The 27,879-nt window shown below is 42.7% G+C and overlaps 1 protein-coding gene, 1 non-coding gene and 1 pseudogene across 3 annotated transcripts in view; 2 read left to right on the forward strand and 1 right to left on the reverse strand.

Annotated features, from left to right (window-relative positions):
• ILRUN (inflammation and lipid regulator with UBA-like and NBR1-like domains) overlaps nucleotides 1-8,157 on the reverse strand; it is a 110,609-nt gene extending 102,452 nt beyond the window's left edge. For both annotated transcript variants that reach the window (XM_035295363.3, XM_008994291.5), the window contains exon 1: nucleotides 7,729-8,157. In XM_035295363.3, coding sequence (XP_035151254.1) covers nucleotides 7,729-7,886 — 158 coding nt within the window. In that variant the 5' untranslated portion in view covers nucleotides 7,887-8,157. The remainder of the gene's footprint in view (nucleotides 1-7,728) is intronic.
• Nucleotides 4,537-4,642, forward strand: LOC118153388 (small nucleolar RNA U13). The gene has a single exon (XR_004742626.1). It is a non-coding gene; the product is annotated as a small nucleolar RNA U13 (small nucleolar RNA).
• On the forward strand, nucleotides 7,885-27,098 carry LOC118153156 (V-type proton ATPase subunit F pseudogene; annotated as a pseudogene).
• Nucleotides 27,099-27,879: the final 781 nt, after the last annotated feature.

Raw genomic sequence — 27,879 nt, forward strand, 5'->3', positions numbered from 1 at the left:
CCTGCAGTCCCAGCTATTCCAAAGCTGAAGTGGGAGGATTATTTGACCCTAGGAGTTTGAAGTTACCATGAACTAAGATCACCACTGTACTCCAGCCTAGGTCACAGGGCAGGACCCAGTCTCTTTAAAAAAAAAAAAAAAAAAAAGCCTAGGCATGGTGGCTCATGCCTGTAATCCCAACACTTTGGGAAGCCAAGGTAGGAGGATTACTGGAGCCCTGGAGTTCAAGACCAGCCTGGCCAGCATAGTGAGACCTTATCTCTTTAAAAAACAAACAAACAAAAATTGCAGCCTGGGGAACTTAGGGAAATCGAGTCTCTACAAAAACTTAAAATAAAAAAAATTAGCAGGGCATGATGGTGTATGCCTGTGGTTCCAGCTACTTGGGAGGTTGAGGTGGGAGGATCACTTTTGCCCCAGAAATCCAGGCTGCAGTGAACTATGACTGCACCACTGTGCTCCAGTCTGGGCGACAGAATGAGACCCTGTCTCAAAATAAACAAATAGGACAGGCATGGTGGCTCACACCTATAATCCCAGCACTTTGGGAGGCCAAGGTGGGCGGATCACCTGAGGTCAGAAGTTCGAGACCATCTTGGCCAACGTGGCAAGACCCATCTCCATAAAATTACAAAAATTAGCTGGGCATGATGGTGTGCGCCTATAATCACATCTACTCAGGAGGCTGAGACAGGAGAATTGCTTGAACCCAGGAGGCGGAGGCTGCAGTCAGCAGAGATCCCGCCACTGCACTCCAGCCTGGGCAACAGAGAGAGACTCTGTCTCAAAAAAAATTAAATAAATAAATGAATGAAAAGAATGTCCAAAGAACTCTCAACCTTTTTAAAAATGAAATAGAGTAAATAATACTCTATTGCTGTTATGCAACCCTTAACCTCTTCCTGAAACTACTGTTTGACACACATTTATTTAAGAAAACAGTAAGTTTTAAGAAAAAAAAATAAAGAAAATAGCAAGTCTTATCTCTATCATAAGGGAACTTTTTCCTAGATTCATACATATAAGAAACTCATTTAACATGGGTGACTGAGAAATGGATAACAGGCAAAGAAGGCACTGTGTGATCAGATAAGAGTTACAACTGATTTTCACATCCAGATTCTAATTTCATTTCATTGATTTGTGGTTATATCTTTACCTAGTAGGGTGCTTCTAACGATGCTGAGAAAGTTAATAGGACATTATATTTTACAGAAATATTTTTCCTAAGTTACTTTTCTAGAAAACATCAGTTCCATCCATGGTGGATACAAGTAGAATTCCAAAACATACACACTGCTCCCTGAAATACCTGCAGGCAACCTAGACTATCGCAATACCAAAACTGCACAGCACTAGCCTAATAGGAGGTAGAGAAACATTGTCTATATGCTATTAAAAGAGATTTTATCTATTTTTATACCGAGAAATAAGGCCAGTACTAACCCCTATAAAAATCTGTAAGAGTTGACTCCTGTCACTAATGCTAAAGAACAACTCATAATGAACACCTAATGTAACATTGAACTGTACACTTTAAACTGATTAAAATGTAGGCCAGACATGGTGGCTCATGCCTGTAATACCGGCACTTTGGGAGACCGAGGCAGGCAGATCACCTGAGGTCAGGAGTCCAAGATCAGCCAGCCAGGTTAATATGATGAAACTCCATCTCTACTAATAATACAAAAATTAGCCAGTCCTGGTGGCACACAGCTGTAAATCCAGCTATTTCGGAGGCTGAGGCACAAGAATCACTTGAACCTGGGAGGTGGAGGTTGCAGTGAGCCGAGATCGTGCCATAGCACTCCAGCTTGGGTGACAGTTTCACTGTGTCTCAAAAAATAAATTAAGAATAAACAAATTGACTAAAAAGGTAAACGTTGTGCTTTAGGAGGCTGAGGAAAGCAGGAAAAAAAGAGAAAAAAAAAACGGTAAACCTTGTTATGTGTATTTTACCACGATTTTTTTTTTTTTTTTGATGGAGTTTCGCTCTTGTTGCCCAGGATGAAATGCAATAAGGCAATCTCTTGGCTTACCGCAAACTCTGCCTCCCAGGTTCAAGCAATTCTCCTGCCTCAACCTCCTGAGTAGCTGGGATTACAGGCAGGTAACACCACGCCCGGCTAATTTTATATTTTTAGTAGAGACAAGGTTTCTCCATGTTGGTCAGGCTGGTCTCGAACTCTCGACCCTGAGGTGATCTGCCCACCTCAGCCTCCCGAAGTGCTAGGATTACAGGCGTTAGCCACCACGCCCAGCCTACCACAAATGTTTAAAAAGTGATGTAAGCTCCCCTCTGAATTTTTTCCCATAAAAAAAATAAACCAATTAGACTACATTAAAAAACATGAATCCATTAAATTGAACATGTTTAAATTTTACATAGTTAAAAACTTTTAGTAATTTCAAAAAAGTTTTCTGACCTCTTAGAGTGTTTATTAGATATCCTCCATCACCAAGGAGGACATACACAAATGAAAAAGGCTTAAATTATAGCAAGGAAGGTTTAGTTTTAACATAATTCTAACCAGAAAGTAATTAAACATTATAATAAGGTATCATGCAAATTTCTGCCCTTAGGGATACAAGAATAGGACAGATGGCTATCTTAGAAGGGCTGGATGCAATTCTGCAGGAAAAGTTGGAATAAACTAGAGAATCTCTTAAGCCAGTTTCCAGTTTTAGAATTTAGTTTTAGAATATAGAAGTTCTATATTCACAGCCCAATAGTACCACTAAAAGACATTCCACTTATAGAACACTGCAGATATTAATCTACAAGTCATTTCAATTCAGCTTTAGATACTAGGTTTGCTTTCACCATACCATTTATTCACTTTACATACTTAGGAACTGAAAACTGATGTACTTTTGTTAACAGGTAGTTCCATCAATATCCAGGCTTCCCTATAAATGCTACAAACATGCTCAACTGAAAACAATATTTGGTTCTAAATTTAACTAACAGAGGCCAGGTATGGTGGCTCACGCCTGTAATCCCAGCAGTTCGGGAGGCCAAGGTGGGTGGATCATTTGAGGTCAGGAGTTTGAGACCAGCCTGGCCAACATGGTGAAACCCCATCTCTACTAAAAGCACAAAAATTAGCCAGGCATGGTGGAGGGCACCCATAGTCCCGGCTATTTGGGAGGCTGAGGCAGGAGAATCGCTTGAACCCAGGAGGCAGAGGTTGCAGTGAGCCAATATCGTACTACTACACTCCAGCCTGGACTCTGTCTCAAAAGAAAAAAAAAGAAATTTTGTCATAATTTTGTCAACCTAAGACCAAAAAAAATCTGTGTTAACAGGGTAGAAGACTTACAGGGCCAAAACATTCCATTTAGTCAGTTTTTCAACAATGGCAAAATAAATTCTTACTTCTGATCACAAAAGCGTAATTTTTCTAACTCAGAGAAAAATATTTTCTTATTTTTTTTAATTTTTTTTATTTTATTTTATTTCCGAGACAGGGGTCTCACTCTGTTTCCCAGGCAGAAGGGCAGTGACACAGTCAAGCTCCCTGCAGTCTTCACCTCCCAGGCTCAATTGATCCTCCCACCTTGGCCTCTCACTTAGCCAGGACTACAGGTGAGCACCATCACATTTTTTTATTTTTGTAGAGATGGAGGTCTCACTATCTTGCCTATGCTGGTCTCAAACTCCCGCATTCAAGCAAATCTACTGCCTTCACCTCCCAAAGTGCTGGGATTATAGGTGTGAACTACTGCACTCAGACATATTTAATTTTAGAATACTCAGGGTCTTCACTTTTCAATAATGATTTTTAATTTACTACATTATTTTTAGTAAACATACGACAACTGAATGGTACTTATTATAACCCAAAGGAGGTACTTATGAAGTCATGGAAAGATTAATCATCTTCAAATCAAGCCATTAACCATTAGGGCAAGTTGAGAGATTTTTTTTTGCCAACCTACATTAGGACTATGTCAACAGTTGCCCAGTTAGAAATTAACGCTTAAAACAACACATGTCTAGACTTTAAATTTTAATTTGAGCAACACACACAAATACTGTGATCAAGTATGCATGCACATTACATGTATATGTATTTACCTGGATTTTGTTAATTATGATGAATGTTTGTTTGAAAAAAAAAAAGTCGTGGGGCAAAATGGCTCACGCCTATAATCCCAACACATTGGAAGGCCAAGGTGGGCAGATCACAAGGTGAGGAGTTCGAGACCAGCCTGGGCAGCATGGTGAAACCCTGTCTCTACTAAAAATACAAAAATTAGCAGGGCATGGTGGCACATGCCTGTGATCCTAGCTACTCAGGAGCCTGAGGCAGGAGAACTGCTTGAACCCGGAAGGCACAGGTTACAGTGAGCTGAGATCACGCCACTGCACTCCAGCCTGGGGGGACAGAGACTCCATCTCAGAAAAAGAAAGAAAGAAAAAAATCTTGGCTGGACACAGCGGCTCACTTCTGTAATCCCAACACTTTGGGAAGGCAGGATTGAGTCCAGGAAACACAGTGAGACCCCATCCCTAAAAAAATTTAAAAATTGATCCTATTGTCATACATATGCGTGATGACTGGGTGTTCACATGCATGTGTGAAATGTGCCAACCTTGAATCTTGTTATATAACATGCGCACATTACCCATCTGACATGAGAAAAAAAACAATGAATTAAATAAAAAGTAAAAAAAATAAAAAAAATTAGCCAGTCACAATGGGATGCATCTGTAATCCCAGCTACTCAAGAAGCTGAGGTGGGACAATTGCTTGAGTCTGGGAGGTCAAGGCTGTAGTGAGCCATGTTTGTGCCACTGCACTCCAGCCTGGGCGACAGAACAAGATCCTGTCTCAAAAAATAAAATAAAATAAAAATCTGTCAAGATGAATTAGGTAAACATAGGAATCAAAAAATACAGTAATGGATTATGGCACTATCTTTCATAAGAAAGAAAAATTGGAAAGCCTTCCTACTTTCAGTTCACAAATGATTTTTCATTTTATAATCAAAGAAAATAAAGAACATGCCTTATAAAAATAAGGTAATGTGACTTAAAGTTGAATTATCACTTAACTGCATAAATTTCTAAGAAGCTACTGACTTCCAACTTTTCAATTTCTCTAAAACCAGAACATATTTTCTTTTTCTTCTTTTTTCTCTCAGAATCTCACTCTGTTGCCCAGGCTGGAGTGCAGTGGCATCATCACAGCTCACTACAGCCTCAACCTCCTGGGCTCAAGTGACCCTCCTACCTCAGCCTCCCAGGTAACTGGAACTACAGGCATGTACCACCACACCTGGCCCAGCACACATTTTCTTAACGGCTCACTCCTTCGCTCATAAATGAAACTTGTTTTATACAGAAATAACATATCATCAATATATATGCTATTCTATGACTTTGAGCTTAATTGTGTTTTATAAAACTCAAACAGAACTTTAATAATCTAACTATATTTAAAAAATTTTTTTGGAGACAGCATCTCACCACTCTGTCACCCAGGCTAGAGTGCAATGGCGAAATCTTAGCTCACTGCAGCCTTGACTTCCCAGGGTGATCCTCCCACCTCAGCCTCCTGAGTAGCTGAGACTACAGACGCACATCACCATGCCCAGCTCATTTTGTTGTATTTTTTGGTAGAGACAAGATTTCACTATGTCACCCAGGCTGGTCTTGAATTCCTGGACTCAAGTGATCCTCCTGCCTTGGCCTCCCAAAGTGCTGGGACTACAGGCGTGCAGCCTTTTAAGTTATTTTTTTTTTTTCTTATTCACACTGGGCCTCACCTATTCACTTTCCACAACACCTAAGAAAAGTCTTAGACATTAAATACACAACTCAAACATATGAAATTCATTACACGGGTTTTGTAGCCATAATAATTGTACTAATAAAGACTGACTCTAAAGAGCTTATTACGGCAGTGTTTAAATGGTCCAATTCACAAGAGGTGGGGAGGAATAATGATCCTTTCCTACCAAACTGGCAGCAACAATATGCCAAGTTTCCTATGCTAAACTAGCGTAAACACGGAAGAAAAAGAGCCGGAGGTGGGAAGCAGGCAAGAGAACAACTCTCTTCAAGATATAACTTTGCTTCTAAATTTCAACAGAGTAACAGCTCTTCTCAGTGTGTTCAATAACCCACTTCTCTCTGACTAAACACTACAGGTTAGTTGTCAGAAAGCTACAGTAGGCTACATTCCATGCCTGAGATCATCAGACATAACAGATACAAGTGGAGATCACAAATGATTAATTATAAAGGTTATCACCTGCATCCAGTCAGAGTTTTCTAAACACCTAGAAATTTAAACCCGCGCTTGCTGTAATAATTGAACTTAGAAATAAAATAGCGGGACCCATCAAAGGTGATGCACAGAAAAAAAAAAATTTACACATCACCTTTGCTGCAGCCATGGCTACAAGGTTCCTACTAATAGATGAGCATCATTCAGGATAGGGTTAGGTTAGGAGTGGGATAAAAAGTCGGCTTACAGCCTCTTTTCCAGTGTTGCTTGAGGCAGTCAGTGGACATGGAATAAAAGAGGTTGGCTGTGCAAGTGATGCCAAAAGAAACAAGATTCCACATGTCAGGAGACTGAATGCCCAACAGAGCAAAGGGCACTCAACCTTTAGCCTTTTGCCCAAAAAAATATTAGTTGCTTCACCTGAACTCCCTTCAAAGGAAGTCTAATTGCCTCCACTCCAACTCTGCCTCTGAGTAAACGCAACAACCTCTACTCAGAGTACAAGGGGAAGCCTTGCTTATCAACAACAGCAAGTGCTACTTTCAAAGCCAAGAAACACTCCTTTAACTAGGATAGTCTTCTGCCCCAATTCAGTCTTCTACAAGGTGAAGCCAAAAATACTTGGCTCCCAACCTAAGTTCTCCATTTTCTCAAACATCTGTCAACTTAGTTTCCTTTCAGATAAGCCCCTCTCCATTCGCAGCATTCTGGAGGTCCTAGATGAACCCTCTGTTAGGAGTCCTGTCCCTTCAGAAAGTTTCCTCCCCCTAGATCATCTCATTTCCCTCCCTTTTCCTAAAGTGGTTCCCAGTCCCTGTCCCAGGTCTAACACTCCGGGTCCTCCAAGTGTCGATTTACTAGTAGATCCTACTCCTCCCTGGCATAACTCTTAATAAAGTCATCTCCCTCACCGTACTCCCTTGTCTTCCCCCATAATATCACCCCCTTTTTCCTAAGTATCCTCAGATGGAAAGAGACAGAAATTAATCTGTTCTCAGCTCCTAACTCCCAAGCCTCTCCCGTGCTCAGGTTCTTCCACAGTCCCTAATCCTTCCCTATAGTTTTCTTCCAATCCTGGCATCCTCAGCCCCTCACTCCAAACCCCAATTTTTTCCCCACTCCCCAAATCCAGATCTCCTGTGCCTTTTACTCTCGGCCAACACCATAAGCCTTTCCCTCCCAAGTCTACCCACTATGCCTCGATGCCCAAGTCTTTCCCCCTCGTTCCATGTTCCTCGGCCACTAATCCTCGAAAAACCTCAGGAACTGGCCCCACCATCTCCCTTCTGCCTCAGTGGCCCCTAACTCTCCTCTAGCCCTGCTCATTATCCCTTGCCCCCCGGGCTCCCCGACTCGTCCTCCCGGTCCCGAGAAGGGGGTGCCCCTTAGTACACGCCTGGCCCGCCCTGCTGCCGAGTTCGGGTGTCCCTTCCCTTCCCCTCGGGGCCCCGAGGCCGCTGCCAGCGCTGGCACGGCGGGGCTGGCTCACCAGTTGGTCATGTCCAGGAAGAAGGCGCAACCGGCAGGGTTGAGCTGGAAGCCGAGCAGCCGCTGGAACTCCGAGATGAGCACGTCCTTGTCGGTAGTGCCCAGGCAGCTGAACTTCTGCATCAGCTCCGGGTCTAGGTCCACGTCCATGCCCTCCATGGCGGGGGCCGGACACCCGCTTCCCCGCCTCCTCACAACCGAGCCGCCGCCGCCGCGCCGCCGGGCCCGGGGACCGGGAGGGGGCCCGCTGCTAGCTAGAGTCGTGACCCCGCTCCTCTGAGGTAGGCCCCGGGCCTCTCACAGTCTCATAGGGGTAAACTCACTCTGCCACTCACTCACTCTCCCCCCCTCCCACCCCCCCAGCTCGCCGCCTCCGCCGCCTCTAGCCTCTCGCCACTCCACCGCCTCCGCCTCCTCCCGCGCCGCGCCCACTGCGCAAGCGTCGCAAGCCTAGACCCCGCCCCTTCCTCTCCCGGAGGCCCGCCCCTTAGTGTCGTCACAAACCCGTGACGTCCCCGCGTGACCTCACCGCCGCGAGCTAGGGGCGGAAAGTGGGAAGGAGGAAAGTTACGGTCCAGCAGTTGTGGGGAGGGTTCTGGCCAGACTCTTACTCCGCACCCGTCCCCACCCTCAAGGAGAGCAGTTAAAGATGGGTTGCGGGAGAAGCTCAGGGATTTTCGTTTATGAGAACTCTACCATTTTGCAGGTGAGGAGACTGAAGTCCTGGGAGAGGCAGAGACAGTGGCAAGGTCAAGTGGCAAAGTGCACTCTGGACTCAGCCCTGCCAGCCAGGAGTCTGCCACTCGCGCTTGAAGGACGTGTTTGAAGAGCCGCTTTCCCAGAGGGATGCTGCTTTAAAGCCTTGATTCCCGGGCACTCTGATACTACTACAGTTTATCCGTGCTGTTTGTGTTATGCAATGCTGGCATCGCAGAAAAAAAGGTCTAGATACAAACATCCATCACAGGTCTAGAAGAACACCATACATAACCTTCCACCCACTCTGTCAGGAACAACCCTATCAAAATAAAGTCGTGAGAATTTAGCATGCCTTGTTCTGTGTTTAAAACAGAAGACAAAATTTTAAAAAAAGAAGAAAAAAAGACAAAGTATTGTGTATATTGTACACAGTCCCGGTGAAGGTCTGTCAAAGAATGAGAAAGGAAGCATAGATACTATATTCTCTGCCCTCTTCTGTTTTTCAAACACCGCGGAATGTCCAGTACTGCTAGATCCAAGGCGGGGAGGGTTGGGGAGGGGGGAAAATGAGTGAAAATGTGTCTTCTGCCTTCAAGTAGCTTTCTATTTTGCAAATAAGGGAGATAACCTTGCGTGCCTTGTCCAAAAATACAGAGCTGCAAAATTAGAACCCAGATTCTGGTTCCTTATGAAGTGTGGTTTCCACAGTTTCAGCAACAGAGCTGGGGTAAGTAGTGATATCTCAGGGACCGGGATGTTTTGGAAAGGGAACGAATTCTACCTGCTCTGTCCCACTACCAAAAGAGAATAAACTACAGTAGCTTAAAAAGTCTACGTTCTGGGATTATGCATATTTGGAACTCAGAGGTGAACGTTTGTCCCAATTTTTTGGATGATGCAATAGAGACAGAAAGATTTCAAAAATCTCAATATAATAATTGAAAGGAACTGAGGCTGTCGAGTCCAACCTCTCCATTCTACAGATGAAGAAATTGAAATGGAGAGAGGGGAAATGACTTACCCAAGATTACACAGCTGGAAAGGGGTTTCCAAACTCCGGGTTTAGCACTTCATTCACTATACCCTGGTACATTCCCTTTCTACATTAGGGTGATTTGGGGCCTTATACAAAAACAAAAAATTTGACCCAAGAACTAATTTGATGTTAGGACCATAGACTTCTAGATAGTGTTTTACCTTGCAGTATCCATGGATGAAAATTGTGTTGACCAAGAATACAAAAGAAGGTATTATTGGAACCTGGCGACTCCATTAGAATGCTGATTCGGGGAAAAAATTCAAAACTCTCGATCAATCCCATACAGTACTAGGGTCTTAGCCCACACTTCAATAGTCTACATAGTTCAGATAAATTCTTTTTTTTTTTTTTTTTTTCTGAGACAAGATCTCACACTGTTGCCCAGGCTGGAGTGCAATGGCAGGTCACAGTTCACTGCAGCCTTGAACTCATGGGATCAAGCAGTTCTCCCACAGCCCCCAAGAAATTGGGGCTGCAGGTGGGTGCCACTATGCCCGGCTAATGTTGTTTTTCGACTTTTTATAGAGACGGGGGACTCACTGATCGCGAGCTTCAGGGCTTGAGGGATCCTCCTGCCTTGGCCTTCCAAAGTGTTGGGATTACAGGCATGAGCCACTGTGCCCTGCTATTTTTATGTAATAAATAAAAAGCTATTAAGATCAATGAGGAGGTAGGAGGATCACTTGAGCCCAGGAATTCTAGACCAGCCTGAGCAACATAGTGAAACCACCACTCTACAAAAAATTAAAAAATTAATCTGATGTGGTAGTGCTCACCCATGGTCCCCACTATATGGGAGGCTGAGGAGTGGGGATAACTTGAGCTCAGGAGGTTGAGGCTGCAGTGACCCATGTTCCTGCCACTGCACTGCAGCCTGGGTGACAGGAGGAGACACTGTCTCAAAAAATATTTTTTTAATTTACACATAAAAATAAAAAGATCAATAAAGGGACTAGGTGAGATAGCTTATTCCTATAATCCCAGTACTTAGGGAGGCCTAGGTGGGAGGATTGCTTGAGGCCAAGAGTTTGAGACCAGCCTGAGCAGTTTAGCAAGACCCCATCTCTACAAAAAGTGTTTTTTAAATAGCTGGGTGTACTGGTATGCACCTGTAGTCCTACCTGCTCCAGGTGGTTGAAGGTCCCAAGTAGCAGGGACTACATGTGTGTGCCAGCCTGGCTAATTTTTGTATTTTTTGTTAGAGACAGGTTTTTGCCATGTTGGCCAGGCTGGTCTGAAACTCCTGACTTCAAGTGATCCACCCTCCTCAGCCTCCAAAGTGCTGGGATTACAGGCATGAGTCACCTTGCCCGGCCAAGACTGTCTCTTAAAAAAAAAAAAAATTAGAGGCTTGAAAATGAATGAAAATATTTTAAACTCCATGAATAATTAATAAATGCAAATTAAAACAGATACAATACCGTTTTTACATATCAGTTTGGCAAATATTGATCATAGCCAGTGTTCTATAAGTTGTGAACAAAAGGCAATTTCATACAATATTGATAGGATTGCACATTGGTAAAACCTTTTTGGAAGACAATTTGGCAATGTCTATTAAAAAGTTTGAATGTGCACACTGTATCTTAGATATGCAGACAAACTAAAAAAGATGGTCAAACACATATATATGTAGAGAGATAGATGATCACTGCAGATTTATTTGAGATGCTGGAAAACGCCCGTCAGTAAGGCTTTGATTATATTATGCTACACTTACATCATGGAATACTACACACCATTTAAAAAAATGCTGGGCGCTGTGGCTCACACCTATAATCCCAGCACTTAGGGAGGCTGAAGTGGGCGGATCAGCTGAGGTCACAAGACCAGCCTGACCAACATGGAGAAACCCCGTCTCTACTAAAAATACAAAATCAGCTGGGCTTGGTGGCTCATGCCTGTAATCGCAGCTACTCAGGCAGCTGAGGCAGGAGAATGGCTTGAACCGAGAAGGCGGAGGTTGTGGTGAGCTGAGATGGCACCATTGCACTCCAGCCTGGGCAACAAGAGAAAAACTCTGTCCCAAAAAAAAAAAAAAAATTGAAATAGGTCTGTATGAACTAACATGAAAAGATGTAGACTACTGACCATTAGGAGAAAAAAGCAAAAAGCTACCTGTTGAACAATATATATACTGTGATCTCTTTTTTGTTTGTTTAAAAAGCATATGTGAGCTGGGCTTGCTGAGCACCTGTAATCCCAGAACTTTGGGAGGCTGAGGTGGGAGGATTGTTTGAGCCCAGAAGTTCAAGACCATCCTGGATAACATAGTGAGACTCTACAAATTTTTTTTTAATTAGCCAAGCATGGTGGCATAAGCCGTGGTCCCAGCTACTTGGGAGACTCAACGGGAGGATTGTTTGAGCCCAGGAGGTCCAGGCTGCTGTGAGCCATGATAGGGCCACCGTACTCCAGCCTCAGCAACAGAATGAGCTTGTCCCCCCAAGAAAAAAAATTTATATGTGAGTGTATATGTTTATGTACATGTGTAAACAATATGCATAACAAAATATCTTGGTAGCTATCTAGCAATGGTTAGGAGAAGAGGGTTTATGGTAGGATTGTCAGGTAAAATACAGAATTCCTATTTAGTCTATTTAGTTCAAGCCATTCTCCTGCTTTAGCCTCCCGAGTAGCTTGGATTACAGGCGCCCACCACCATGCCCAGCTAAATTTTTTGTATTTTTAGTAGTGACAGGGTTTCACTATGTTGGCCAGGCTGGTCTCAAACTCTCAATCTCAGGTGCTACACCCACCTGGTCCTCCCAAAGTGCTAGGATCACAGGCATGAGCCACCAGACCTGTCCTTTATTGTTATTATTATTATTTTTTTCTGAGACAAAGTCTCACTGTGTTGCCAAGGCTAGAGTGCAGTGGCACACAATCTCAGCTCACTGCGATATCCACCTCTTGGGTTCAAGGGATTCTCTTGCCTCACTCAGCCTCTTGAGTAGCTGGGATTACAAGGGTACACCACCATGCCTGGCTAATCTTTTTGTATTGTTTGTAGCGATGGGTTTTCCATGTTGGCCAGGCTGCTCTTGAACTCCTGATCTAAAGTGATCCACCCACCTCAGCCTCCCAAAGTGCTGGGATTACAGGTGTGAGCCACCTCGCCCAGCCTTTTTTTTTTTTTTTTTTTTAATTTTTAAAGACAGGGTTTCATTTACTCTGTTGCCCAGGCTGGAGTGCAGTGGCACAATCTTGGCTCACTGCAGCTTTCATCAGCTGGGTTCAAGCAATTATCTTACCTCAGCCTCCTGATTACAGGCACACACCAACATGCCAGGCTAATTTTTGTATTTTTAGTAAAGGCAGGGTTTCACCAGGCCAGGATGGTCTCCAACTCCTGACCTCAAGTAATCTGCCCACTTCAGTCTCCCAAAGTGCTGGGATTACAGGCATGAGCCACCACGCCTGGCCACTTTCCTGTATTTAAATAAATAAATATACAGTGTGAACTGCTACCATGAAACTGCAAAATAAATAAATAAATATGGCCAGTTGCAGTGGCTCATGCCTGTAATCCCAGCACTTTGGGAGGCATAGGCGGACAGATCACCTGAGGTCAGGAGTTTAAGACCAGCCTGGCCAACATAGTGAAACCGAGTCTCTGCTAAACCTACAAAAATTAACCAGGCATGGTGATGTGCACCTGTAATCCCAGCTACTCAGGAGGCTTAGGCAGGAAAATCACTTCAACCCAGAAGGCAGAGATTGTAGTAAGTGGAGAACCCACCATTACATTCCAGCCTGGGCAACAGAGGGAGACTCTGTCTCAAAATATAAATAAATAAACAGGACCAGAAAAGGTGGCTAATGCCTATAATCCTAGCATTTTGGGAGGCCAAGGCGGGAAGATCGCTTGAGCTCAGGAGTTCAAGATCAGCCCTGTCAACATAGTGAGACTTCATCTCTACAAAAATAAAACATAAGAACAACTAACAGGGTGGTGTGCACGCCTGTAATCCCAGCTACTTGGAGGTTGAGGTGGGAGGATCAACTGAACCGAGGAGGTCAAAGCTGCAGTGAGCCACTGCATTCCAGTCTGGGGCAATGGAGTGAGACCGTATCTCAAAATAAAACACAATAAAATATATCTTTTTTAAGTTTCAACTGGCTGGTCTACTAAGAATCACGAGGTGGCTCATGCCTATAATCCCAGCACTGTGGGAGGCCAAGGTGGGTGGATCACCTGAGGTCAGGAGTTTGAGACCAGCCTGGCCCACATGGCAAAACTGCGTTTCTACTAAAAATACAAAAATTAGCTGGGTGTGGTGGCATGCCTATGATCCCAGCTACTTGGGAGGCTGAGGTTGGAGAATCGCTTGAACCCGGGAGGTAGAAGTTACAGTGAGCCAATACTGTGCCACTACACTCCAGCCTGGGAGACAGAGTGAGATTCCATCTTGAAAAAAAAAGAGAATAATGAGACAGAATTATCTCTGTTAACATGGATGATCTCTAAAGCTTTTATTTGGGAAACAAGAATTACATGTCAATTTAAAAAATAACACTTTGGGTCTTGCTTTTTCACCAAGATTGAGTGGCAAAATCGTAACTAACTGCAGCCTGGAACTCCTGGGCTTGAGCAATCCTGCTGCCTCAGCCTCCCAGAGTGCCACCGTACTCAGCCTCACAGTGTAATCTTAAAAGATATGACAAAGCAGTAGTATTATATATAATTCAATTTCTAAGAGAGATGCAAGTATAAGTGTGAGAGAGATGTCTGGAAGGATAGACTCCAAGGTATAACAGTAACAGTCTCTGGGTATGGAAAATGATGGACATTTTAATGGTTTTTTTGTCTGTACTTTTTTAATGATCATGTAATAAAACATAAAGAGACACTTCATTTTGAAGCAAAGAAAATTGGATGGCCTGGGGAGCTTTTCAAACATTATCATTTTAGTTCTTTACATTTTCTGTGTCAAAGAAGAAACCTCATAAGCTACAAACCCAAGGAAGCAGCTAACAATTAGATGGGCTGTTCAGCTGAGCAAGCAAATGTCTGCAGGCTTACTATTAGAAAGGCTGAGTTGGGGACAGTGGCATGGAAAGAGAACCCTTATTCTTTTGCTGTGTGACTATGACCAAATTATACAGTTTCCCTCTAGACCTTAGTTTCCTCATCTCTATATAGGGAATGCTGTAAAAAGATCAAAAGAATAAATCAAACAAAACCAAAAAGATGTTTGGAATTTAACGTATGGCTACAACTAGTATTTATATAAATGTAACCACAAGCCAAAATTTCCATTCCATCTTTTCCATAGAATGGAATAGAGGTTTAAATGAGGTAGGCACAAGCACTTGTAAATATAAAATATTAAAGTCTTATATGACATTGGGAGAGACAAGGACATACATTTCTATAAATAACTATATAAAGGCAGGCAACCATGCAAAGCTGCATATGTTCAAGTGCCAAATGAGAAGTAGACGATAAGGCTGTAGGACTTGGGAGGAGGGAAGTGTAAAGAGTAGGTTGGGATGCCCAGAGATGCCTTCCAGGAGACTTGACCTAGGAGGCCTGGATGATTCTCCACAGGGCTTGAGGAACAGGCTAGTAAAAGAACGCATTATGACAAAGTCATTTAGAAGCTTTGAACAGCTCCAACACTCTGGCTATTTATTTATTTAGAGACTGAGTCTTGCTCTGTCATCCAGGCTGGAGTGCAATGGTGCTATCTCAGCTCACTGCAACCTTCACCTTCCAGGTTCGAGTGATTCTTCTGCCTCAGCCACCTGAGTAGCTGGGATTACAGGTACGTGCCATCACACCTGGCTAATTTTTGTATTTTTAGCAGAGACGGGGTTTCACCACGTTGGCGAGGCTCCGCTGGCCTCCATGCCCTGGACATACATCACTCATCACAAAGAAATCAGGACACCACACTGGGCTGGGTCCTTTGTCTGGTCTTGGGCGGCTTCTCCAGTTTCCCAGTCCGGCCTGCAGGGGCAAGGGTGAGGGCTGAGCCCACCACCCCCATGCTACAGCTAAATCTTTCATGAAAGAAAGGGTCAATTGATACGGCAAACTTCATTGCTGTCTTATTTTAAGAAATTGCCACAGCCACTGCAGGCTTCAGCAACCACCACCCTGATCAATCAGCAGCCATGAGACATGGAGGCAAGACCCTCCACCAGCAAGAAGGTTGTGACTTACTGAAGGCTCACATGATTCTTAGCATTTGTGGGCATACCTTAACCAAATTAAAATATGTACACATTGTTTTTGCAGACATAACATTATTGCACACTTAATAGACACCCACCTCAGCATCCCAAAGTGCTGGGATTGCAGGTGTGCACCACTGCACCTGGCCAAGACCCTGGCTCTTTTTGCTGCTTCCTGTTCTCTGTACTGACCACAAAAACATATCTGGAAGTCACTCCAGGAAAAGGAAATACCATCTAAGTTCTACTTGGCAGGGTATATTTTCTCTGGGAAGTGAACAGGTGAGGTTGAAGAGCAGCCCTCCACTTTCAATATCCTCCCAAAGCATGATGGGAAAGGACCAGACCCCCACATTTGGGTTTTTTCCAGTTCTTCTGCTCTACTACCCTACTCAAGAGCTACACAATGGAAGGCACCAGCCTATTGTACTATTTTTTCTTCTGGATAAAGCATCCAAGCCCTTGAGTCTCTTTTTTCCTAATGCAGTGAATGGGAGAATGCAGATGAAAACCTGACTGTCTTTATCTCACATCCCTTGGCCTAGATACATCCAGAAGTAGTCCATTCTTCTTTTCTTTTTTTTTTCCCTTCTCTTCTTGGCCTCTTTAGTTTGCCAAGTCAAACATCCTCCAAGTAAACATAAACTCCTTATCTCTCCCCCCATGTTAAAAAAAAAACCCACAGCCTTTCCCATTTTTTATAATCATTCTTTTCACTCTTTTTTACTAACTGGGTTCCAATGTGTACAACATCTTGTTGTCTGCATCTCAGGTAAAGTTAAGAAAGAAAAGGAGAAAGAACAAATATTTAATGAACTCTCCAATGTGTCAGAGTCCATCACATTAAGTAATTTGGTTCATTTAATCCTCACAACAGAATGAGATAATTATTTTATTTATTTTTTATTTTTTTTTAATAAAGAAAAGGGGGAGAGAGAAAAGGAGTCTTGCTCTATTGCCCAGGCTGGAATGCAATCTAAAAATAGGTATTAAAAACCTTTTTTATGCTGATAATTGTGCTTAACAGCAGAGACAGGAAGGAATAAGGAAAGAACATAACAAACAGCCAACCATCATTTCGTTTAAATCTGTATAATGTTGTGCAAGTGCTGAAGAGTGATTTGCTTCCATTTATGTGGTCACTTTCAAAATAAGTGTAATGTGATACTAAAAAAATTGTACGTTCTGTGGACCTGGGGTGAAGAATTCTATAAATATTCACTGAGTTTACATGTTCCAGGTCTGAGTTCAAATTATAAATGTACCTGTTAATTTTCTATCTCATTGATCCGTCGAATATTAACAAAGTGGTGTCAAAGTCTCCCGCTATTATTGTGTGGGAGTCCAAGTCTCTTTATAAGTCATTAAGAACTTGTCTTATGTATCTGGGTGCTCCTATATTGGGTGCATATATATTTATGATTACTGACTCCTGTTGTTGCATTGATCCTTTTATCGTTATATAATGTCCTTCTTTGTTTCTTTTAGTCTTTGTTACTATTGTAGTCTATTTTGTCAGAAATGAAAGTTACATGTCCTGTTTTTTTTTGTTTGTTTTGTTTTTTTCTCTCCATTTGATTGGTGAGTCTTCCTCCAACCTTTTGTTTTGAGTCTTTGTGTGTCCTTGCTTATGAGATGGATCTGGATACAGAGTGCCAATGTGTTTTGACTTTTTATTCAGTTTGCGTGTCTGTGTCTTTGATTGGGCATTTAATCCATTTACATTCAGGATTAATATTGACATTTGTGAGTTTAATATTGTCATTTAATGCTGGCTGGCTATTTTGCCCATTAGTTGATATAGACTCTTCATTATGGAGATACTCTTTACCTTTTGGTAAGTTTTTGGGATGACTGATACTGGTTGTTCCTTTCTGTGCGTAGTGCTTCTTTTAGAAGCTCTTGTAAAGCAGGCCTGGTGGTGATGAAATCTCTGAGTGCTTGCTTGTTCGTGAAAAATTTTATTTTTCCTTCATTTATAAAGCTTAGTTTGGCTGGATATGAGATTCTGGGTTGAAAATTCTTTTATTTGAGGATATTGAATATTGACCCCCCACTCTCTTCTAGTTTGTAGGGTTTCTGCTGAGAGATCTGCTGTAAGTCTAATGGGCTTCCCTTTATGGGTAATCTGACCTTTCTCTCTAGCTGCCCTTAGAATTTTCTCCTTTATTTCAACCCTGGTGAATCTAACAATTATGTGTCTTGGGGTTGCTCTACTTGAGGAATATCTTTGTGGTGTTCTCTGTATTACCCGGAGCTGAGTATTGTTCTGTTACTAGGTTAGGAAGGTTTTCCTGAATAATATCCTGAAGAATATTTTCCAGCTTGGATTCATTCTCTTCATGACATTCAGGTACACCTATCAAATGTAAATTAGGTCTTTTCACATAGTCCCATATTTCTCGAAGACTTTGCTCATTCCTTTTTACTTTTTCTTCTCTAATCTTGTCTTCTCGTTTCATTTCATTAAGTTGGTCTTCAACCTCTGATATCCTTTCTTCTGCTTGATCAATTTGAGTGTTAAAACCTGTGCATACTTCGCGGCGTTCTCCTATTGTATTCTTCAGTTCCATTAATTCACTTATATTCCTCTCTAAATTGTCTATTCTCGTTAGGATTTCGTCGAACCTTTTTTCAAAGTTCTTAGTTTCTTTACATCAGGCTAGAACATGTTCTTTTAACTCACAGAAGTTTCTTATTATCCACCTTCTGAAGCCTGATTCTGTTAATGGAATGCACTCGTTCTCCATCAGGCCTTGTTCCCTTGTTGATAAGGAACTGTGATCCTCTGTAGAGGGAGACACATTCTGATTTTGAGTATTCTCAGCCTTTTTACACTGGTTTCTTCCCATTGTTGTAAATTTATCCACCTGTCGTCTTTGTAATTACCAACTTTCAAATTAGGTCTCTGAGTGGACATCCAACTTGTTAATTCCCAGCACCGAAATCTGAGCAACCCACTGCGCCGGCTAAAACAGCGTTGTCAAAATTCTTGGTGCTTTTCTGTCCAGGAGTCTCCGGTCTGGCTTCCCTCCTGAATCCCTTCTTCAATCAGCTCCAAACGTCGGCTGAAAGGGGAACCAGTCCCGTTTACTCTGTACCGAGAACCGCCATGCCAGGGCACCGGCAAAACCGCTGCGCTGGCTGCAAGAGTCGTGCTGGTGACCTGTGGGGCTCCTCCGCTGGGAATCTCTTGGTCCTTGAGCAACAAAAATTCGTCTGAAAGTGTGGCGTCCTCTCGTTCTCTGCGCTTTCACTGGGAGCTACAAGCCTGAGCTGCTGGTGATCAGCCATCTTGGATCTCTGAAAGAATGAGATAATTATTATTATTTCAATTTGCAGATCAGGAACTAGAAATTAAAAGTTTAAATACTGTGTTCAAAGAAGTACAGATGTTGAGAAAGCCAAGATTTAACCCAAGGCTTAGAAAGAGACCTGTGCCCTTCTCTTTACTCCAGATTTCTTTCAGTCCTTATTTTCATTTTAATTTTTATTATTTTTCTAATAGAGACAGGGTCTTGCTATATTGGCCAGATTGGCCTTGAACTCCTGGCTTCAAGCAATCCTCCTGCCTCAGCCTCCCAAAGTGCTGGGATTTTAGGCATGAGCCACTGCACCCAGCCTCTTTCAATCCTAAGGATTTTAAGTTTTTACTGTGCTCAACCTACTTGTGTTTTTAAGTAGCCATCATTACTTTCTTTTATGGGATTACTTTGATGATTTTCAAGATCCTTTTAGAGGAGACTCAGCTAATAAATACTAGTATTAATACCAATACCTTGACTGGTATGGTAGCTCATACCTGTAATCCCAGCACTTTGGGAGGCCAAGGTGGGTGGATCACCTGAGGTCAAGAGTTTGAGACCAGCTTGGTCAACGTGGCAAAACCTTGCCTCTACCAAAAATACAAAGATTAGCTGGGCATGGTGGCACATTCCTGTAATCCCAGCTACTCAGGAGGCTGAGGCAGGAGAATCAATTGAACCCAGGAGGTGGAGGTTGCAGTGAGCCGAGATCACACTGTTGCTCTCCAGCCTGGGCAACAGAGTGAGACTCTGTCTCAAAAAAAAAAAAAAAAACCTTAAATTTATGACAGTTTACTTTTTTCCTTATTGTTTCATTTCAATTTTTTTCTTTTGCTATGTCACTAGTAATACTTTTATAGTTTTTTCAATATATCCATATATTCTCTTATCTCATTCTGAGGAAAAACAAATTACATTGGTTTATTTTTTAATAGCTTTATTATTTTTGAAAGACTCATACATGCTTGTTGCAACTAAAATTAAGCAATATAGAAATTATAAAATAAGAAAGTAAAAATCACCCTAAATCTCACGACTCAGAGATAACCAATGTTAATATTTGAGTAAATATGTTTTTCATCTGTTTTTCCATTTGTATAATTTGACTAAATGAGATCATACTCCACCTTTCTAGGCTGCTTTTTTTCACTGAGAGTATACTGACAACAACTTTCCACATCAGTAAATACAGATTTACATAATTATTTTTATTTATTTTAACTTTGTTTATTTTCTGGTTTTTGTTTTTGAGACAGGGTCTCGCTTTGTCACCCAGGCTGGAGTGCAGTGGCACAATCACGGCTCACTGCAGACTTGACCTCCTGGGCTCAAGCAATCCTACCACCTCAGCCTCTACAGTAGTTGGGACTACAGGTACACTCCACCAAGCTCAGCTACTTTTTAAACTTTTAGTAGTGATGAGATCTTACTATGTTGCCCAAACTGGTCTTTAACTCCCAGGCTCCAGCAAGCCTCCCAGCTCAGCCACCCAAAGTGCTGGGATTACAGGCATGAGTCACTGCACCCAGCTACATTATTATTTTTAATGATTGTATAGGAGTCCAGTCTAAGGATACAATGCAGGCCAGGCACGGTGGCTCACGCCTATAATCCCAGCACTTTGGGAGGCCAAGGTGGGTGGATCACAAGGTCAAGAGATCGAGACCATCCTGGTCAACATGGTGAAACCCTGTCTCTACTCAAAATACAAAAATTAGCTGGGCGTGGTGGCACGCGCCTGTAGTCCCAGCTACTCAGGAGGCTGAGGCAGGAGAATTGCTTGAACCCAGGAGACGGAGGTTGCAGTGAGCCGAGATCGCACCATTGCCCTCCAGCCTGGGTAACAAGAGCAAAACTCTGTCTCAAAAAAAAAAAAAAAAAAAAGGATACAATGCACCTGACCAGTCACCTATTGATGAAGTTTGAGACTACTTCCAATTTCTGATTGTCATAAGAAATTATTAGCCCCAATTTAAAGAATAGGGAATTGAAGCTCCGAAAAAGCTGAATGACCCCTTTTTCAAAATCCAGGTTTAGAACTAAGCTACTTGGACCAAGCCCCAGATTTCTGACTCTTTTTTTTTTAAGACAAGTCTCACTATGTTACCCAGGCAGGTCTTGAACTCCTGAGCTCAAGGGATCCCGGCCCAGACTTCTGACTCAAAATAGTTCTCTTTCCAAATGAACTACAGGAAAAGGAAGCTGGAATTCTTGACATATAATAAAAGACGACATTCTTGACATATAATATAGACTTGACAACTAAAAATGAGATGTTTTTAACTGCCCCATTTCTTTTTATTTCCTTTTTTAAATCAGTCTACATCATGCTTTGATGCCGCATTTCTTTAAAAGTCAAGCATATGCTTACCGTAAAACCCAGACATTCTGCTCCTATTTACTCAAAATAAATGAAAGCGTATGTCCATACAAATACTTATGCATGAACATTCATAGCAGGTTTTTATTTTGAGAAAAATTTAAAAAACAAAATAATTGTCTGCACAGACTTGACCCAGAGATGAGACACAGGTCGGCTCTACATGCTGTGGGTGGTGCTGCTCCGGCTGGGCATGCATCAGCTGGCTGGGACCCTCGGCAGTGGGCCCAGGCAGGCATCTGGGTAGGAGCAAGGCCTCAGGGAGAAAGAAAGGCCTCGCCCTCCCCTTAGCATACATTTTTTAAGGGCAGACCTGACTAGGAGGGTCACATGTCTGATGCCTTTGCCAGGCCTCCAAACATAGAAAAGCTGCAGGGTTCTATGAAAAATGAAGCCTTTGTGTCAAAAATAGACCTGCAAAGAGAAAATTAAAAGCTGTTTCCTGAAGCTGGGCAAAGGGGAGCTATCCTGGAAAGGAAAATACCTGGAAAGCCAGTTCGAATTTTGAAGGGCCATGCTAACAAGTGATGACAACCCAGGAGCCTCCTCTCAGAGGCCCCATAAAATTTCACAGGACTCATTTGCCTCCAGTCTTCTCGAATCTCACACTGCAGAACTTCTGGAATGCTTGAAAGTGAGTTTCTACAGAAAAGGAAAAATCAAGTGACTTTCAGGTGCTTAACTGGTTAGGAACAACAAAGGTACATGCTTGGAAAAGAAAACAAATAAAAATAAAACGGAAAGCCCTAAACAGGAATCGCTAGAAAGCAACTCTTTCTAACTGATAATAGCAGCCTGCTGTAAGGGCATTCCTAAAAGTAAAATGTTCATTTCCTCCACAAGAGAAAGAGAGAGAGAGAGAGTCTATCTGTGTGTGTGTCTCTGTATATGTCTGTGTCAGAGAGACAGAGACAGAATGAGGTGGAAGAGGCCAAGACTAGAGAGAATAAGTGAATAGTCCCTTTCTCTGACCAGACCTCTCATGTGGCCAAAAACTAAATAGGTGCATAATCAGCACACTCTTGACCTATCCTTGCATATATACTTACGCTAGTATCTCAAGAGTCCAAGTCCCTAGATCACAGTCACTTGGTAGCAGGGGGCTCTTGTTAAAAATGCCCATTCTTGGCTGGGCGCAGTGGCTCATCCCTGTAATTCCAGCACTTTGGGAGGCCAAGGCAGACAGATCTCCTGAGGCCAGGAGTTCGAGACCAGTCTGGATAACGTGATGAAATCCTGTCTCTACTAAAAATACAAAAATTAACTGGGTGTGATGGTACACGCCTGTAATCCCAGCTACTTGGGAGGCTGAGGTAGGAGAATTATTTGAACCCAAGAGGCAGAGGTTGCAGTGAACCAAGATCGTACCACTGCACTCCAGCCTAGGAGACAGAGCAAGACACCATCTCAAAAAAAAAAAAAAAAAAAAGCCCATTCTTGGCTGGGCTTGGTGGCTCATGCCTGTAATCCCAGCACTTCGGGAGGCTGAGGTGGGTAAATCATTTGAGGCCAGGAGTTCAAGACTATACTGGCTAACTTGGTGAAACCTCATCTCTACTAAAAATAAAAAATAAAAAAATGAACCATGGTTGCAGGCACCTATGATCCCAGCTACTCGGGAGGCTGAGGTACGAGAATCATTTGAACCCAGGAGACGAAGGTTGCTGTTAGCCAAGATCATGCCACTACACTCCAGCCTGAGCAACAGAGCAAGACTCTGTCTCAAAAAAAAAAAAAAAAAAAAATTATTGGGTCCGAGACCCCTAGAGTATAAGTCAGTGTGTCTGAAATAGAGCCCAGAAATCACCATGTGATTCTTATGCACATTAAAGCTCGAAGACCATTACCATTTCTTTTCTTTCCTTTCTTTCCTTTCCTTTCTTTTCTTTTTCTCTCTCCCTCCCTCCCTCCCTCCCTCCCTCCCTCCCTCCCTCCCTCTCTCTCTCTCTCTCTCTCTCTCTCTCTCTTCTTTCTTTTCAAACAACGGTTTACTTTCACCCAGGCTGGAGTGAAATGGCACAATCTTGCCTCACGGCAGCCTCCACCTCCTAGGCTCGAGTAGCTGAAACCACAGGTGTGTGCTACCATATCCGGCTAATATTTTTATTTTTGGTAGAGAAAAGGTCTCACTTTGTTGTCCAGGCTAGTTTTGAACTCCTGGGCTCAAGTAATCCTCCTGTCTCAGCTTCCTAAAGTGATGGGATTACAGGTATAAGCCATTGAGCCTGGCAGAATATCATTAAACAAACATAGTTTATTAATCGTTTGTTAATGGTTTGCTCAATAGTTCAGCTTGATTACAGGTCAGCAAATTAAACTCTGTATTTTCACTGGTGTGTTTTAATTACATTTGTCTCAAGAAAAGCAACTATGAGTTGGTAGGGAAAAAAAAATCCGCTGGATGGTTGAGAATCTAAATCCATACATTTCTGAGATTGATAGCAATATGTAGCAAAATTATTCTAAATGCTTTGACTCAGATTTTCCACTCCCATCCATGAATCTTAAGGAAATAATGAATGACCCAAGATACAAGAAAGTATATTTTGCTATTGTTCATAATTTTGAAAAATTGGAAATCATCTAAATGCTTAACAAAAGGAGATTAGTTAAATTAGTTAAAATAGTGCCATACAATAGATTCAGATATGAATTCATTGGCATGGGCACATGTTTAAGCTCAGTATAACTGTTCAGGAGACAAAGATTATAAAACTATGTCATATATTAATTTTTGTAAAAAGAAATTTAAAACAGGCTGGGCATGGTGGCTCACACCTGTAATCCCAATACTTAGGGAGGCCAAGACGGGCGGATCACTTGAGGCCAGGAGTTCAGGACCAGCCTGGCCAACATGGTAAAACCTTGTCTCTACTAAAAATACAAAAATTAGACCCGTTAGACAGTGACTAACGCCTATAATCCTAACACTTTGGGAGGCCGAGACAGGTGGATCACAAGATCAAGAGATCGAGACCATCCTGCTAACATGGTGAAACCCTGTCTCTAATAAAAATACAAAATTTAGCTGGGCATGGTGGGGCGCCCCTGTAGTCCCAGCTACTTGGGAGGCTGAGGCAGGAGAATCGCTTGAACCTGGGAGGCAGAGATTGCAGTGAGCCAAGATCACGTCAGTGCACTCCAGCCTAGCGACAGAGTGAGAGTCTGTTAAAAAAAAAATACAAAATACAAAAATTAGCTGGATATGGGAGCATGCACCTGTAGTCCCAGCTACTCCAGAGGCTGAGGCAGAAGAAACACCTGTGCCAGCGAGACTCCATCTCAAAAATAAAAATAAAACCAAAAATTTTAAAGAATAATATACAGGCCGGGCACGGTGGCTCATGCCTGTAATCCCAGCACTTTGGGAGGCCGAGGCAGGTGCATCACGAGGTCAAGAGATTGAGACCATCCTGGTCAACATGGTGAAACCCCATCTCTACTAAAAATACAAAAATTAGCTGGGCATGGTGGCGCATGCCTGTAATCCCAGCTTCTCAGGAGGCTGAGGCAGGAGAATTGCCTGAAGCAGGAGGCGGAGGTTGCAGTGAGCCGAGATCCGCCATTGCACTCCAGCCTGGGTAACAAGAGCGAAACTCCGTCTCAAAAAAAAAAAAAAATATATATATATATATATATACAAAACGTTAACAATACCTATCCCTATGTGGTGGGGTCACATTTTTCTTCTTAGTAATTTGTTTAAATTGTTTTAAAATTATATACATATATTATTATTTTAGAGACAGGGTCTCATTCTGTCACTAAGGCTGGAGTGCGTGGCATGATCATGGCTCAGTATAACCTCAAACACCCAGGCTCAAGAGATCCTCCCATCTCAACCTCCTGAGTAGCTAGGATTCCAGGGGCAGACCACCATGCCTGGCTACATTTTTTGTTTGTTTTAAGCAGATATATGGTCTCACTGTTTCCCAGGCTTATTTTTATAATCAGAAAAAGCAACTGGACTATAACCATTTTGAATAAAAGGAGCAGATCACTGAATTCCATGTTTAAAAATTGGGTTAAAGTCCCAGATCTACTGCTTTGAGCTTCACTTTTCTTTTCTCTGAAATGGAGATGATAATATATATATATCCTGTCTACCTCTGAGAGTAGTCGTGAGATAAAGTCTGGAAATATTTTGCAAACTATAAAATGTTTTATAAAGACATTGTATTATTAAATTTTTATTTTCACATCAGAGACCCAAATTCATTCAATACCTAAATGTGCAAATATGTCATTAAAGCATAATGCTAGACCTTTTTAAAAAAAGAGTTATAGCCAGGCGCGGTGGCTCAAGCCTGTAATCCCAGCACTTTGGGAGGCCGAGGCAGGTGGATCACGAGGTCAAGAGATCGAGACCATCCTGGTCAACATGGTGAAACCCCGTCTCTACTCAAAATACAAAAAATTAGCTGGGCACGGTGGCGTGTGCCTGTAATCCCAGCTACTCGGGAGGCTGAGGCAGGAGAATTGCCTGAACCCAGGAGGCGGAGGTTGCGTTGAGCCGAGATCGCGCCATTGCACTCCAGCCTGGGTAACAAGAGCGAAACTCCGTCTCAAAAAAAAAAAAAAAAAAAAAAAAAAAAAGTTATATTTTTTATTATGGAAATGTTTTAAAATTTATTTATTTATTTTTTTGTGACAAGAGTTTTGCTCTTGTTGCCCAGGCTGGAGTGCGGTGGCTGATCTCGGCTCACTGCAATCTCCACCTCCCAGTTTCAAGCGATTCTCCTGCCTCAACCTCCCTAATAGCTGGGACTATAAGAGCACACCACCACACCCAGCTAATTTTTGTATTTTTAGTAGAGATGGGGTTTTGCCACCATGTTGGTCAGGCTGGTCTTTAACTCCTGACCTCAGGTAATCCACCAGCGTCAAAGTGCTAGGATTACAGGCATGAGTCACTACGCCCAGCCAGAAAATTTTAAACATATGAAAAAGTAGACACAGTGCAGTGGCTCATGCCTGTAATCCTAACGTTTTGGGAGGGCCAGGTGGGAGGATTGCTTGAAGCCAGGAACTTGAGACCTACCTGGGCAGCATAGAGACACCCTGGCTCTCTCTCTCTCTCTCTCCTTTTTTTTTTTTTTGAGAGTCTCCCTCTGTTGACCAGGATGGAATATAGTAGCATAGCACACTGCAACCTCCACTTCCTGGGTTCAAGTGATTCTCCTGCCTCAGCCTCCCAAGTAACTGAGATTAGAGGTGTGCACCACCACACCCAGCTGATTTTTGTATTTTTAATAGAGACAGGGTTTCACCATATTGGCCAGGATGGTCTTGAACTCCTGACCTCAGGTGATCCGCTTGCCTTGGCCTCCCAGAGTGCTGGGATTACAGGCATGAGCCACTGGGCCTGGCCAAGCTCTGTAACTTTCACGTACACAAAAGTACATTTCAGTTCTCAACTCCTTATCTAAAAAGACAGTTTGGAGACCAAGACACTGTTTCTGGTTTCCTGTGGGGTGGCATAGTGGAGCTTAACAAGAAACACCATCCCAATTTCCTGATGGTGGAGAAGCATACAACCATCAGTGAGATCAAAGACACTTTCCAGCAGTTTCTAAACGGGGACAACATTGGCATCATCCTCATAAATCAGTACATTACAGAGATGGTGTGGCACACCTTGGATACCCACTGGCGCTCTATCCCAGCCGTCCTGGAAAGCCCCTCCAAGGAGCACCTGTATGACACCCCCAAGGACCTCATCCTGGCAGGGCCAGGGCATGTTCTCTGCCAAAGACCTGCGCTAGGGGCTTCCTCACGGCCCTCAGCCCCTCCCTCGTTTCCAGGCCTCTCCCCAGGCTTGCCATCAGCCTCCTTTAAGTTTTGAGCTTCTCACTTCCAATTCCTCACCTCTTTCCACTTCATTAAGAGGCTAGGGGAGGTGCTAGGTTGCTGGGGTTCTGCTGTTAAAATACAGGCTAGTTAAGGAACAGAAGCCAGACCATCTTCTCTCTCCACTACCACTTACCTGTGCTGTTTGTTACACAGTGTCATTGTTGATGTAAAATTAAAGTATAATATTAATATTCTTAGAGTTGATGTAGTGATATTTCTACAGATTATGTGTGCAGCTCAGCACTGGGGCAACAAAAGAGCCCTTGACATCTAATAGACTTGAGTTCAAATCCCACCCTGTCACCTACCAGCCATGTGATATCAGATAAATTAATTACCCCTTTTAAGTCTTGTTTTCTAATACCTGCCTTCTATAGTTAGCATGAGACTTAAATGAGAGAATGTATGTAAAACACTTAGCATGATGTCTAATAGTCAGGGGGGCAACAACATCTCACCAGATATTCCATTTGTCTATAGAAGACCTTTAGGAAGTACAGCCATAGTATATTGATTTCCCTTTGACAGATGAAGAAACTGGCAACGTTAATGAGTATTGGTAACAGTGAAGAGACAGAGAACTGCTCGTTCTCTACTGGGAAAGTGAAAACTGGGACAACCACTAAGCACAGTCACAATTTGGCAGTGTCTAGGAAAGTTGAAGAGGTATTTTTCCCTACATCCCAGCAATTC

Source organism: Callithrix jacchus, chromosome 4 (assembly GCF_049354715.1).
Source record: "Callithrix jacchus isolate 240 chromosome 4, calJac240_pri, whole genome shotgun sequence".
NCBI classification, from domain to species: domain Eukaryota; kingdom Metazoa; phylum Chordata; class Mammalia; order Primates; family Cebidae; genus Callithrix; species Callithrix jacchus.